This window comes from Gobio gobio (genome assembly GCF_949357685.1).
Source record: "Gobio gobio genome assembly, chromosome: 12".
Lineage (NCBI taxonomy): Eukaryota > Metazoa > Chordata > Actinopteri > Cypriniformes > Gobionidae > Gobio > Gobio gobio.
The window spans coordinates 50,445,701-50,460,126 of NC_137105.1; the positions used below are offsets into that span (position 1 = coordinate 50,445,701).

Genomic DNA, 14,426 nt, shown 5'->3' on the forward strand with positions numbered 1-14,426 from the left:
TCACCATGTAGAAAATAGTAAATGTGTGAACAAGTGACTGATTTCAGCGTGTATGTAGGGGGCGGGGCTTCAGATTCTAGAGCGCATTTGATTGGACAGAAAATCTGATGAGAAAGTACTGGCGGAAGTGAGAGGCTGTAAGTTTCAAATGTTTATATCTAATAAATGTGAATTTTGACATTGATTTTTGAGCACACTAGGTTTAAAATGCTAACATATTCATACTAAAAGCAAAAAAATGCCGTTTTGATTTCATGGGGACTTTAATGAAAGCAAAGATGTCTGAAATGTACATCTAATTCATGGAAATACTGAATGATAACACCATTGATTACAATAATTATTAAATTTAAAAATAATTTGGGTCAACTCAGGTCCTTCTGTGCCAAATCTGTGTGGCTCATCTTACCCCAAGGGACTAATTTGATTTCCCTTTTACTTAAGTTAAAAATAAAACCTATAGCTTTTACTCCACAAATCTAAAAACATGGTGTCCACAAATCCCTCATTATCACACACACAACAAACTTTGATATTCAGCATAATCTTTTTTTCAAGAGACAAAATTAGATTAATTAACATCAAAATGCTTTCGGCTGACTAAATCTCACAAATGTTGATATTCAGATAAAACGACAAAATTAAAAATAGCGTAGCCATTCATCAAAAGTGCTGAGATGAGATTCTGGGTCATCTTACCCCGACTTACCCCAACGACGCCTTTTTTTGACCAATTATACGCTTAGTAATGTGTGTATTTGTATGTATAAATACGCACTTATTTATACATAAATAATAATATACACGTTACCTCTATTGAGCCACCAGATAAAATCTTCTCAGCACAAATGAAAACACAAGAATTACTCAAAAGAAACCCTCATATATTACCTTTTATAAAACTCTCACAATATAACCCTTTCAAACATGAGATCACATAACAAATAACTTATTAAAACAATACAAATGTTAAAGCTTTTCAAATTCATATGACTTCCCTGATATTATACTTTATTTCAGTTTTATATACATGTTCATTCTATATTTTAGTTTATGTTTTTATTCTGAACTACATACTCATGTCTTATATTTGTTTTGTACTTGTCTGTAATTGAACTAATAAAAAATAATACAAATAAAACACTCGACTGACATTTGTTTTATACGGTCAATACTATGGCGAAATGTGAGTGTTACGACTCTTATTTGTTGATATGTTATTCTATAATTAACTCTATATCCTTACGTCTCAAATCAATGTTTTCAAACCAGTGATGTAATCGAGTACGCATGCGCAGTGTGTGCAGCGCTCAGCCATTACGAGAAAACGAAACGGCGATGGTTTTGCATTCGGACCGCGTTAAAGACGGATATCTTTAATATTATTAGCAAAGACAGGGATCAAAACATTTCCTTCCGCAAACTGTCTCCTCCCTCGGACCTCGAGATACGACCGAGATCTCCAAGCATCCCACAACACCATCACGCCCAGTATCAGTATCTGTTTACATCTGGGCGTATTTGACACAAAGTTATCTGTCATGCTGGGCGATGCTTTTGGACATCGTGCTGAATCGAGCGTGGAGAATAAAGCAATGAAGATAAGCAGATCCAAACAAGCGCTCTTGAAGAAGAGAGGACGGAACGTGCACAGTAAACACAACAAAGCATCAGCAAACATCAACAAAAGCAGCTTTAAATCTCCATTAGCCACCCATGAGGAGCTCAAACCAGCTCAGTCCAAACCAGCCACCCATAAACAGGTAACACGCCGTGTTATTACTGCCCTGGTGATAGCAGGTTTGTGAGCATGTGCCTTGACGCTTCCGCATTTTCTGTGTCCTTTACGCTGATAGTAGCCTGGCGTATGTGTTTAGTCAGTGTTGGTTTAGTTTAGTGGGTTAATAACTGCAATATTGATCTATAAATCATCATCCTATGCTCTGCAGACACTGATCAGCATCCAAAGAGTGACTCAACCTGTACTAAATTAATGATTAGGGGTTCAATCACAGATGTTCTTGGAACCATAGTGTGTTTGTACTGATTCTTTCTTTTCCTCCTCTTCTTCTTCATCTTCTTCTTTTCTGCCATAAAAATGTATGCAGGATCAGATGTTCCCAAATGCACGCATCTGCTCAGGTGCAAAAACACACATCCGTCAGTCCAACATTGTAATAGGCCATTTTGGGCTAAAAATAAGATTATATTCATATGCATCCTTGAGTCTGATTTGATTTCCTTCTAGGGCTGGGTAATATGGTGTGGAAGCTTGTTTCCGCCGCAGAATAAAACATTTTAAAAGATTGTTCCGACTTTTTTTTTTCTTTTGCGAGATATACACTTGCAATTGCGAGTTATAACGTCAGAATTGGGAGTTGTAAAGTCAGAATTGCGAGATGTAAAGTCGGAATTGCGAGTTGAAAAGTCGGAATTACGAGACGTAAAGTCAAAATTGCGAGATGTAAAGTCAGAATTGCAAATTGCGAGTTGTAAAGTCGGAATTGCGAGATGTAAAGTCGGAATTGCGAGTTGTAAAGTCGGAATTGCGAGTTGTAAAGTCGGAATTGCGAGTTGTAAAGTCGGAATTGCGAGTTGTAAAGTTGGAATTACGAGACGTAAAGTCAGAATTGCGAGGCGTAAAGTCGGAATTGCGATATGAAAAGTAGAATTGCGAGTTGTAAAGTCGGAATTGCGAGATGTAAAGTCGGAATTGCGAGTTGTAAAGTCGGAATTGCGAGTTGTAAAGTCAGAATTGCGAGTTGTAAAGTCAGAATTGCGAGTTGTAAAGTCAGAATTGTGAGTTGTAAAGTCAGAATTGCAAATTACGAGATGTAAAGTCGGAATTGCGAGTTGTAAAGTCGGAATTGCGAGATGTAAAGTCGGAATTGCGAGATGTAAAGTCAAAATTGCGAGATGTAAAGTCGGAATTGCAAGTTGTAAAGTTGGAATTGCGAGTTGTAAAGTAAGAATTGCGAGATGTAAAGTCGGAACTGCGAGATGTAAAGTCAGGATTACGAGATGTAAAGTCAGAAGTGCGAGTTGTAAAGTCAGAATTGTGAGTTGTAAAGTAAGAATTGCGAGATGTAAAGTAAGAATTGCGAGATGTAAAGTCAGGATTACGAGATGTAAAGTCAGGATTACGAGATGTAAAGTCAGAATAGTGAGATGTAAAGTCAGAATTGCGAGTTGTAAATTCAGAATTGCGAGATGTAAAGTCAGAATTACAAATTGCGAGTTGTAAAGTCAGAATTACAAATTGCGAGTTGTAAAGTCAGAATTGCGAGTTGTAAAGTCGGAATTGCGAGATGTAAAGTCGGAATTGCGAGTTGTAAAGTCGGAATTGCGAGTTGTAAAGTCGGAATTGCGAGTTGTAAAGTCGGAATTGCGAGTTGTAAAGTTGGAATTACGAGACGTAAAGTCAGAATTGCGAGGCGTAAAGTCGGAATTGCGATATGAAAAGTAGAATTGCGAGTTGTAAAGTCGGAATTGCGAGATGTAAAGTCGGAATTGCGAGTTGTAAAGTCGGAATTGCGAGTTGTAAAGTCAGAATTGCGAGTTGTAAAGTCAGAATTGCGAGTTGTAAAGTCAGAATTGTGAGTTGTAAAGTCAGAATTGCAAATTACGAGATGTAAAGTCGGAATTGCGAGTTGTAAAGTCGGAATTGCGAGATGTAAAGTCGGAATTGCGAGATGTAAAGTCGGAATTGCGAGATGTAAAGTCAAAATTGCGAGATGTAAAGTCGGAATTGCAAGTTGTAAAGTTGGAATTGCGAGTTGTAAAGTAAGAATTGCGAGATGTAAAGTCGGAACTGCGAGATGTAAAGTCAGGATTACGAGATGTAAAGTCAGAAGTGCGAGTTGTAAAGTCAGAATTGTGAGTTGTAAAGTAAGAATTGCGAGATGTAAAGTAAGAATTGCGAGATGTAAAGTCAGGATTACGAGATGTAAAGTCAGGATTACGAGATGTAAAGTCAGAATAGTGAGATGTAAAGTCAGAATTGCGAGTTGTAAATTCAGAATTGCGAGATGTAAAGTCAGAATTACAAATTGCGAGTTGTAAAGTCAGAATTACAAATTGCGAGTTGTAAAGTCAGAATTGCGAGTTGTAAAGTCAGAATTGCGAGATGTAAAGTCGGAAGTGCGAGATGTAAAGTCAGAATTGCGAGATGTAAAGTTGGAATTGCGAGTTGTAAAGTCAGGATTGCGAGATGTAAAGTCAGAATTGGGAGTTATAAAGTCAGGATTACGAGATGTAAAGTAAGAATTGTGAGATGTAAAGTCAGGATTACGAGATGTAAAGTCAGAATTGTGAGATGTAAAGTCAGAATTGCGAGTTGTAAAGTCAGAATTGCAAATTGCGAGTTGTAAAGTCAGAATTGCGAGTTTTAAAGTCAGAATTGCGAGATGTAAAGTCAGAATTGCAAATTGCGAGTTGTAAAGTCAGAATTGCGAGATGTAAAGTCAGAATTGCAAATTGCGAGTTGTAAAGTCAGAATTGCGAGATGTAAAGTCGGAAGTGCGAGATGTAAAGTTGGAATTGCGAGTTGTAAAGTCAGGATTACGAGATGTAAAGTCAGAATTGCGAGTTGTAAAGTCAGAATTGCAAATTGCGAGTTGTAAAGTCAGAATTGCGAGTTTTAAAGTCAGAATTGCGAGATGTAAAGTCAGAATTGCAAATTGCGAGTTTTAAAGTCAGAATTGCGAGATGTAAAGTCAGAATTGCAAATTGCGAGTTGTAAAGTCAGAATTGCGAGATGTAAAGTCGGAAGTGCGAGATGTAAAGTTGGAATTGCGAGTTGTAAAGTCAGGATTACGAGATGTAAAGTCAGAATTGCGAGATGTAAAGTCAGAATTGCAAATTGCGAGTTGTAAAGTCAGAATTGCGAGTTGTAAAGTCAGAATTGCAAGATGTAAAGTCAGAATTGCGAGATGTAAAGTCAGGATTACGAGATGTAAAGTCAGAATTGCAAATTGCGAGATGTAAAGTCAGAATTGCGAGATGTAAAGTCAGAATTGCAAATTGCGAGACGTAAAGTCGGAATTGCGAGACGTAAAGTCGGAATTGCGAGACGTAAAGTCGGAATTGCGAGACGTAAAGTCGGAATTGCGAGTTGTAAAGTTGGAATTGCGAGTCGTAAAGTCGGAATTGCGAGTTGTATAGTCAGAATTGCGAGTTGTAAAATCAGAATTGCGATATGTAAAGTCAGAATTGCGAGACATAAACTCAGAATTGCGAGTTATAAAGTTGGAATTGCGAGATATAAAGTGGACATCGTGACATATCCTATAATGTAACTCTGCTACATAAAGTAAAACATGGCCGCCAGCAGCCAATCAATTTTCAGCAGCTAATAACTTCAAATATGAATGTCCAACCAGTATGTGTACAAAATTGTGTGAAATGGAAAATAACATCACAGCATTTATATTTCATCAAGAAGTGCATCAATTTTTGGTCCAGATCTTGAATGGACAATGCAAGAGTCCAGCACTCAGTAAAGTGTCCTCCAGCACATCCCAAAGTCTTTCAGTGAGTTTAAGGTCTGGAGTCTTCTTGCTCCTCCCAACCATTCTTTCACGATCTGAGCTGATGAATCTGGAAATTGTCATCCGGGAATATGGCCATGATGTGTCTTCCTGCATGGTTGTTTAAGAAATGAAAAGCGACAAACTCCATCAATAAGGGTTAGAAGAACTGATGCCAAATATATAACATGCTAGAAACAATAATTACTGCAATAATGGTCTTTTTAAGCGACTTGTTTTTTGGCCGGACAGTGTATTTTGCACCAATTAATGAAGAAGTGACGATTTTGTTCTCCTGAACACATGGGAATGAAACTGTGCTTTATTCAAAAATGTTATATGCGATATTCCAATTTCGTGCTTTGGATGGAAACTATTGTTGTGATTTGATCAGTTTGACTGAAAACAAATGATTCACAATGGTTTCAGAAGATCTGTGCCGTGAATGCATCTGTTACTAAACAACAATGATATAATCACTAGAAATAAATGAGCTTTCCAGGCACAATGTGAATAAGTAGAGCTCAGAGAGAACACATCAGCTGTGTTGTTTAACACGACCCTAATAGTTTCTTGTTTGTCTTCAGCAGCTGAAGTCAAAAGCAGAGTGTGATGAACGTGGAAGCCAGTCCAGCAGAGCGTCTGTGCACAGCTCGAGCAGGCTTGAGCAAACCACAGAGAACCTGAACAAACGAAGACAGTGGAGCAAGCAAAGAAACACGCCTGACAACACTCAGCTTGCCAAAAGGCACCAGAACTCCATGTGCACTGAGAAGAGCCCGCCGTGCCCGGCTGAGGGCCTGAAGAGGGTGAACGTTTGCCCTCCTGAGCTCTCATCGGAGGCAGACAAGACGTACGCTGGAGCAAAGTTCAGCGAGCCGCCCTCACCCAGCGTCCTTCCCAGACCGCCCAGGCATTGGGTGGGAGAGCGCATTCCCCAGCATGCATCTGCACAGCACAACTGCAGCAAAGAGCAGATGTCAGAGCACCTGAAAACCTTGCTGAAGGTCCAAGCAGAACCCTGAAAAACAATGGGACGCGAAGAACTACCTTGCAGTTGTTTCAGAAAGAACCATCGAGTTAAACATGAAAACTTGTGGAAGTGTAAAAAAAAGTGTATATTTTTTCATGTTAATTTACTTGAAAAAGTCGATTTAGTTTTTTTACTGAAGCTCATAGTCCTTCTTCGCATTTGTGTAACACCAGTATACAAGGATGAGAAGTGTTGGGGACAATCGCCATGAAGAACTGGACAGCTGCTTGTAAGAACACGGTGTTGTTTTAAAGGGTTGGTTCAGCCAAAAATGAAAATTCTGTCATTAATTACTCACCCTCATGTCGTTCGACACCCGTCAGACCTCCGTTCATCTTCGGAACAGAAATTAAGATATTTTAGTGTAAATCTGATGCTCTGAAAGGCCTCCATTGGCTCAATGGCACTTTACACTCTCAAGACCCTTAAAAGGCACTAAAGACGTCGTTACAAAGTCCATCTCACTACAGCGGTTCTACAATAACTTTATGAATCGGCGACAATAGTTTTTGTGCGCAAAAAAAACCTAAATAACGACTTATATAGTGATGACGATTTCAAAACACGGCCTCATGAAGCTTCGAAGCGTTATGAATCAGTGAGTCGAATGATGATTCGGATCGCGTATCAAACTGCTGAAATTTGGCATTTCAAACCACTGAATCGACTCACTGATTCATAACGCTTCGAAGCTTCATGAGGCCGTGTTTTGAAATCGTCATCACTATATAAGTCGTTATTTAGGGTTTTTTTGCGCACAAAAACTATTGTCTCCGATTCATAAAGTTATTGTAGAACCACATTAGTGAGATGGACTTTGTAACGACGTCTTTAGTGCCTTTTAAGGGTCTTGAGAGTGTAAAGTGCCATTGAGCCAATGGAGGCCTTTCAGAGCCATCAGATTTACACTAAAATATCTTCATTTGTGTTCTGAAGATGAACGGAGGTCTGACGGGTGTCCAACGATATGAGGGTCAGTAATTAATGACAGAAGTTTCATTTTTGGGTGAACTAACCCTTTAACCTTATTTTGGACAGTAAGCAGCTACTTATGTCAATCTTCAAGCAATCGTACGTTTTATTTCAATTACACGCATTGTTTTTAATTGACCTGAAGAATGTACCATTTTGCACATGGTCTGTTATGTTGGGACGTCACGCTTGATTTTAAACTTATTTCCTCACTGCCTTTCATTGACAGTCTTTTGTATCATCTGGGTCAAAAAATTGATACAATAATTTTTATCTTTTTATTCTGCCAAATTCAATTATTCTGCTTTTCAAATAAAGAGTTTTGGTCCCTATTATGTTTTTGACTGATTGCTCTGTTGATGTTTGTGTGCAGTGTGTTGCAAGAGTAATTCACCCATTTCTGAATAACCCATTTATAACATCTTATTTTCTAAGCCACCCTTAAAGGGTTAGTTCTCCCAAAAATGAAAATTCTGTCATTAATTCCTCACCCTCATGTCGTTCGACACCCGTAAGATCTCCGTTCATCTTCGGAACACAAATGAAGATATTTTAGTGTAAAGCTGATGCTGAGAAAGGCTTCACACAGGCCTCCATTGGCATTCAGTACATTTACACTCACAAGATCCATAAAAGGCACTTAAAACATCGTTACAAAGTCCATCTCACCACAGTGACTCTACAATAATTTTACGATGCGACGACAGTAGTTTTTGTGCGCAAAAAAAAATCAAAATAACACCTTTATTCAACCTCTTCTTGTCTTCCGTGTGTGTCTCCACGACGCATGCGCGAGAATATGACGTAGATCCGGCGTTCGGACACATGACCCAGAAGCGATTTGTTTACAAGCAGAGGAAGACGCGCGTGTCTAAGCTGTTGGATTCTACATTGATCGTGCTTTAGGTCTCGGCGTAGTGCTCAAAATGGGGTTAAAGTGTGCATTTCATGGATTCCCGAACGCTGGCGCTACGTCATATTCTTGCGCTTGCGTCGTGGAGGCACAAAAACTATTGTCGTCGCATCGTAAAATTATTGTAGAGCCACTGTGGTGAGATGGACTTTGTAAAGACGTTTTAAGTGCCTTTTATGGGTCTTGGAAGTGTGAATGTACTGAATGCCAATGGAGGCCTATCTGAAGCCTTTCTCAGCCATCAGCTTTACACTAAAATATCTTCATTTGTGTTCCGAATATGAACGGAGATCTTACGGGTGTCGAACAACATGAGGGTGAGTAATTAATGACAGAATTTTCCTTTTTGGGTGAACTAACCCTTTAATAACTAAATATTCTTGTGCCCAACCAAAGGCCAATAATCCTCTCAAGTTAAGGATCCCCTTAGTGATAATTAGATTATGATTTTATTTCTTTATTTATTTAAAATCTTTGTTGGGCACATTGAGGGCTTGTCAGTCAGTTTGCAGCCTATTACATTTGGTGCCCTGAGCCGGATGGAAGTGAGGTTCAGGGTGTAAGTGTAACTGTCGTAGGCCAGTAACAGCTGTGCGAGTAAACCTCACTTCCCTGATCTCAAAAGACACACTAGCGACTGACGCTAGATCCTACGGTCTTTAGCCTCCTTGTTAGTGCGTCGGTCTCCCATGCCGGAGACCTCAGTTCGAATCCCACTCGGAGCGGGTCAGTAGGCACCAGTGCCCGGTTGCATAAAGCACCTTAAGTTTTTCCCTCAAGTATGATACTAAAGGGGCGATTTCCCCTTACCTAAGAGAATAACTTAAGGGTGTTGCATATAATCTCTTAAACGGTTCTCTTAGGTAGGGAAACATTTAAGTGTTTCACGACAGCGATCCTGGATTCACGTTATAAAAGTCTTGTTGCCATAGATACGCAAAACACTAACACTAATGCTGCGTTCACAACAAACGTGAATATAGCGTCAAATTCGCGTCTAGTTTGACGCTTGAACTTTTAATGCATTCGCGTGTCCAAAGCGAGATGGACACACGTAAAAAGCAAGCGGTTGAAGCGAAATTGACACGCGTCCTTTTGCGCTTTTCATAGTGGTTGTGTGCGGCCACGAAATTGAAAAATACTACTGTTATTGTGTCACGAAATGTAGTTTTAAGAGTTGTTCAGTCGACAATGTAGTTGTTTAAAGCTCAAATCTGTGGTTTATTTGTAAAGATAGCACCTATTTAAAAATGTTTTGAGATCCCGGCGATTGCCTCACGCTCATGTAACCCGCCTGGAACAGCCTTATCTCGCTGGTAAACGAGAAATGTTTAAATTCACAATCTATAGCTTCGGTTCTATTATATGAAACATATAAGTTAAAAGACATTAATGACTTGTTATAACGTCAAACGACTTCTATAATCATGTGAGTTTTTCTTCATCTCATTCAGAAATGTACGAATGACTGCAAGTGTTCAGTGTCACAGTGGTTGCGATGTGTGACGGTCAAATCGGTATTCTTGCAACAATTTTTCATCACTAAGATGGTCCAAAGGGTTCTCCCTATCCCTAGAAATTCTTCTTGGCACATAATGATCTTCAGCTGGTTCCATAAATTCAGCCATGTCGTCTTATTTTTGTCCGCGTTACTCTTACTCTTACGATTTCCAAACCTTAAGTTATACTTAGGGAAATGACCGTTAAGGGGTTTTATGCAACACTTAACGCTTTTTAAGGGATTACTTAAGTGAAAAAACTGCATTTAAGGGGAATTCTAAGTGTTTATGACGTTTCACTTAAAAAAACCCTTAAGTAACACTTAAGGGTTTTTTTCTGCAACACCCTTAGGTTTAAGGGAAACATATAAGGGCGAGCTTAAGGGAAAATTACACTTAAGGTGCTTTATGCAACCGGGCACAGGAGATTGTGCCCTTCGCGTTCACATATGATCCCCTCATGGGATTTGCCGATTGTGTTAGAGGCCTCCATTTGAGCCCTCATCCTCTTTAAATCTAGACCTCTGTGGTACCTGATGTAGCTAAGTTGAGTGATCTGAACACGAATACTCTTATCTCGCTGAAATCTTGACGGATTTACATGGTTTGTTTCTTACAAACGTTATGAACATGGCTATAATTCTGGATGCTTGAACAAATTATGAATAATTATTCATAAGTATGCAGTGTCATAACTACATCTCTGACGTTTATAACAAACCAAACAGTTTGAAAATCGGTAGAAAATTGAGCAAATTATGGTTATTTAAAAAGTGCAAGCACCATGAAAACACAATGTTAGGAGTGAGCGAGCTGACTGTGACAAGATGGCCGCCAGGTGCGGACGTCGACCTCCATTGGCCAGCAGCGCGGACGAGACATCTAGCCTTTATTATGTATATCCATGCATATATCTATTAAAATACGGATATTATGGTCTATAACTCCTCCCCGAACCTCCCGCTGCCCTGTATCCTGCACTCTCATTGGCTGTAGGTCATCGCCGATGTATTTTTCAGTCAGAACACATTTCCCACTGCAGTAGTTTGAATCGCCGACAGGTCCAGTTATTTAGCATGCCAAATATCTCGCGGGCGTCGGCGACTCATCGGCGATTCTCTCTGGTCGCGTCTTTGATCATTTACACTGCGTGATCGTCACTCGCGTGCACGAGCACCGTTTTGCCTATGATTTCGGGCATTTGCCGGCGATTTCGCAAAACCTGTCGGCAAGTCAAAGTCGGAGCTAAAATCGGGCAGTCTGAACTTGGCATAAGTGAGTTGCATACCTTCTCTGTGCACCAAGCGTGCTTGAGACTTGATGGGAGGATGGACCCATCTCATTCTTAACAAATCATGAATTCTTGCCCAAGGTCCTGCCTCGTTCATATGTGTCTAGGCCTTTGGTTCTGGAACCCTTTCATGCACCTCCTCATGTCTCGGAGGAAGTAGCCCGGTAGCATCTAAACTGCCCAGTCAGGGCCTTGAGAAGGTATATAGCTTGCACTCACTTCATGAAGCAGACATAGCTTCTTATTGTCTGCTATTCGGTTAAGTCAAGTCAACTTTATTTATATAACGCTTTTAACAATGTAGATTGTTTCAAAGCAGCTTTACAGTGTTAAACAGGAAAATGATGCAGCATAATTTTATTCAGCTGTATAGCCATTCTGCAGAAAACGCTGATGTCATCAGTTCATTTCAATTATGAGTTAAGTTATGAGTTCAATTATGGTTAAGTCTGATGTCACGCAGCAGAGCTTCCGGGTCCAAACGCTCGATCTCATACCACAAGAAAAACAACAAACGGTGCTAATATACACACACACACAATGTGGTGTAATACAAAAAAAAAAAATTATAATCATAACCTTTATCTCCATACCAAAATTCCAGATGGCCAGACAGTGATTCATCTTTTAAAAATCGATAACATATTCATATCTGTGACGCTGTGAGCACAGAGACTGTTGTGTAGACTGAAAGTATTTAAATGTTTAACTTTTTAAAATGTTTGATGCTTGATATGAATAAATATCGCTCATGAATGGCCGTCAATGGCATTCTCAAGTGAAACGAGTTGAGGCTTGGACCCAGAAACGGCGTTCCTTACGTCACGACTTAGGGAGATAGGGATAGGGATAGGGAGTCAGTACTGGGCCAGGCTTTGTCAAAACAGATGCCTGAGGGTGTGGTGGCATATTCTACCAGGGGGGTGGCTGCCTCCTTGGCCCCTATTATGTTTTGTGTGTGTTTTGACTGATTGCTCTGTTGATGTTTGTGTGCAGTGTGTTGCAAGAGTAATTCACCATGTGCCTTTCAATGGTGTGCCTTTAGTAGAGGTCTGTGCAGCAGCAGCTGGACCTCATCGATTACATACCGGTCGGTTTTATTGCCTGAACGTGGCATCTTTTTAGCTACCTCTGTCCTGCAAGCAGGTAAAGGTATAGAGTGTATGCATCACCGTCACTTTCCCGCCTGAACACGCAGAAGGCAGAAGAGCTGCTGCATGACTGGAGTTAATAGGGGGAAATGCGAGTAACACAAACGGTTATCGGTTTAAACTAAAGGTTAGACTCGATATAGTGTTCCTTACAACTTCCCAAAGATCCAGTGATCCATGGATATTGACATGTGTATGCGGTTGGGTCTATGTATTGAGGCTGCTTGTCAAGAATGGAAAACAAACGTTTTATTCAAATTCTGAATATATTATAGGCCTATTCATATTTTTTTATATCTCCTCGACACCCTGCAAAGAGAGCGCTCCCTTTATAATCACTTAAAGCTGTCACTCATTCAATAAACGCGATCGCACAAAGTTCAGTTATATTAATCGGTGAAGCGACTACACAATGAATCTCTTATTTACATCATGTCTACACTTAGAGAGGATTAGCGCACATGCGCATAACCGCAGTCACTCCAGTTGACAGTGACATCACATGCATACCCTCTATAAGTCCCTAAACACTTCGTTTTCGTTCAAGGTGTACATACCTGTTGGCTCGGTTTATTGTTGTGAAGTTATTCAACGTAATTTTGGGAGGAGTACGCCCATCTAATCTTGATACCAAGGTATAAAACCAGCAGCTTGCCTCTTCCCAGTTTTAGTTCCTGCAGCATCCCTCCTCCTCCCCTGCTCCTCCTTTTGTACAATTTTGCCTGTTATAGGGGGGCAATCGGAGCTCGGGTAGAATATCCTCTCCGAGCCCCTTTATATCAGACAGCAAGCCAAATCTGTTTACCACTTTCACTAAGATTATATGGGCACACAAACTCGTGAATAATCATTGGTTTCAGGGACCGGTGTTCACGCTAGAATATCATGATGTTAAACATGATGTCTGTCTCTAGTAGTCATGGCCTCACTACATTCCCCTACTGACTTTATTCAGTACACTGTTGACCCATATGATGGCATGTTGACCGGGATGGAATAAAATGGGGGGGTTACGAAGGTGACTAATGTTCTATGAATGAGGTCAACACGGTTATGGACTAGATCAGGGGTAGGAACTTCCAGTTTTGGAGGGCCGCTGTCCTGCAGAGTTTAGCTTCAACCCTAATAAAACTCACCTGCCTGTAGCCTTCTAGTAATCAGAAGACATTGGCTGCGTCCCAATTCGCCTACTTATACTACGTCCTAAAAGTATGTACTCTTTTTGTTGAGAAAAAGTACATACTTTTGAGTGTGTAGCAGAAGAGTATGCAAGCTTTGGGACATACTACTTCGTCATCTTTAACGGACTCTGTTACGTGCGTCCCGTCACCGTTTAAACTGCCCTGTCAATCATCGTCAAAGTTCAAATCCCCCACTTTCAATTTAATTATCTACCGTATCGGAGAGAAATGTAGTCGCTCGTTGATCTGCCTTTCGTGGGTCTTTAATGCAGTGACTCCTCTCATGTGTTTGCAAAGTTAATGGCCAAACGTATCATTACAAAAGTTCTCAATGCTGCTGAAGGAGAAATATAATGTGGATAATATTGAATAAATATCTTTTCGTCAGGTCAAATACTGATAATTGCTCACTCAAACCACTTTATCTAATCCTCTCCACTTAACCGTCAGACTCGCGTAACCGCCATGTTTGTAGTTTTTTTTTTAAACACTTTTTATCCGCGTTTGTAGTTCTAATCGAATCCCCGTCCATCTCGCAATGGGTTGTGGGCAATATCAGCCGTTAGAGTGCGCATCGATCTGCACTTCGGATTCTGACCGGAAATAGTAAACCATCCGGGAATCTTTGGAATACTTTTTTCAACATACTAAGATTTGGGACATACTAATTATTTTTTCGAATACTATTTAGTACGGATAGTATGCGAATTGGGACGCAGCAATTGCTTAGCTTGTTCAGGTGTATTTGATTAGGGTTGTGACCTAACAGTCCCAAGAATGGAAGTGCCCGCCCCTGGACTAGGTGATGCCAGTTGGCAAAATAAGAGAATGTGCTGGTGGTATTGCACCTGTATTTAT

General features: G+C 40.2%; 1 protein-coding gene across 7 annotated transcripts; it reads left to right on the top strand.

Moving 5' to 3' along the window:
* The first annotated feature begins 1,286 nt into the window (after positions 1 to 1,286).
* Positions 1,287 to 7,867, top strand: pnrc1 (proline-rich nuclear receptor coactivator 1). 7 transcript variants are annotated; one of them, XR_013817679.1, is made up of 3 exons: positions 1,291 to 1,763; positions 6,116 to 6,865; positions 7,508 to 7,866. XR_013817679.1 is itself a non-coding variant. In XM_079831840.1 (2 exons), exons 1-2 carry the CDS (start codon positions 1,542 to 1,544, stop codon positions 6,551 to 6,553), a joined length of 660 nt encoding a protein of 219 aa, XP_079687966.1. In that variant the 5' UTR covers positions 1,287 to 1,541; the 3' UTR covers positions 6,554 to 7,861. The 7 variants fall into 7 exon arrangements, 2 of the variants coding, with proteins under 2 accessions (XP_079687966.1, XP_079687967.1); XR_013817680.1 differs by having other exon boundaries at positions 1,293 to 1,763; positions 6,116 to 6,868; positions 7,508 to 7,864; XR_013817681.1 differs by having other exon boundaries at positions 1,293 to 1,763; positions 6,116 to 6,843; positions 7,508 to 7,864.
* Positions 7,868 to 14,426: the final 6,559 nt, after the last annotated feature.

What these genes read in the sequence shown, in the direction of transcription:
- pnrc1 (XM_079831840.1), top strand. Translation starts at nt 1,542, where the DNA reads ATGCTGGGCGATGCTTTTGGACATCGTGCTGAATCGAGCGTGGAGAAT. An exon ending in AACCAGCCACCCATAAACAG is followed by an intron (nt 1,764 to 6,115) that starts GTAACACGCCGT and finishes GTTTGTCTTCAG; the next exon opens with CAGCTGAAGTCAAAAGCAGA.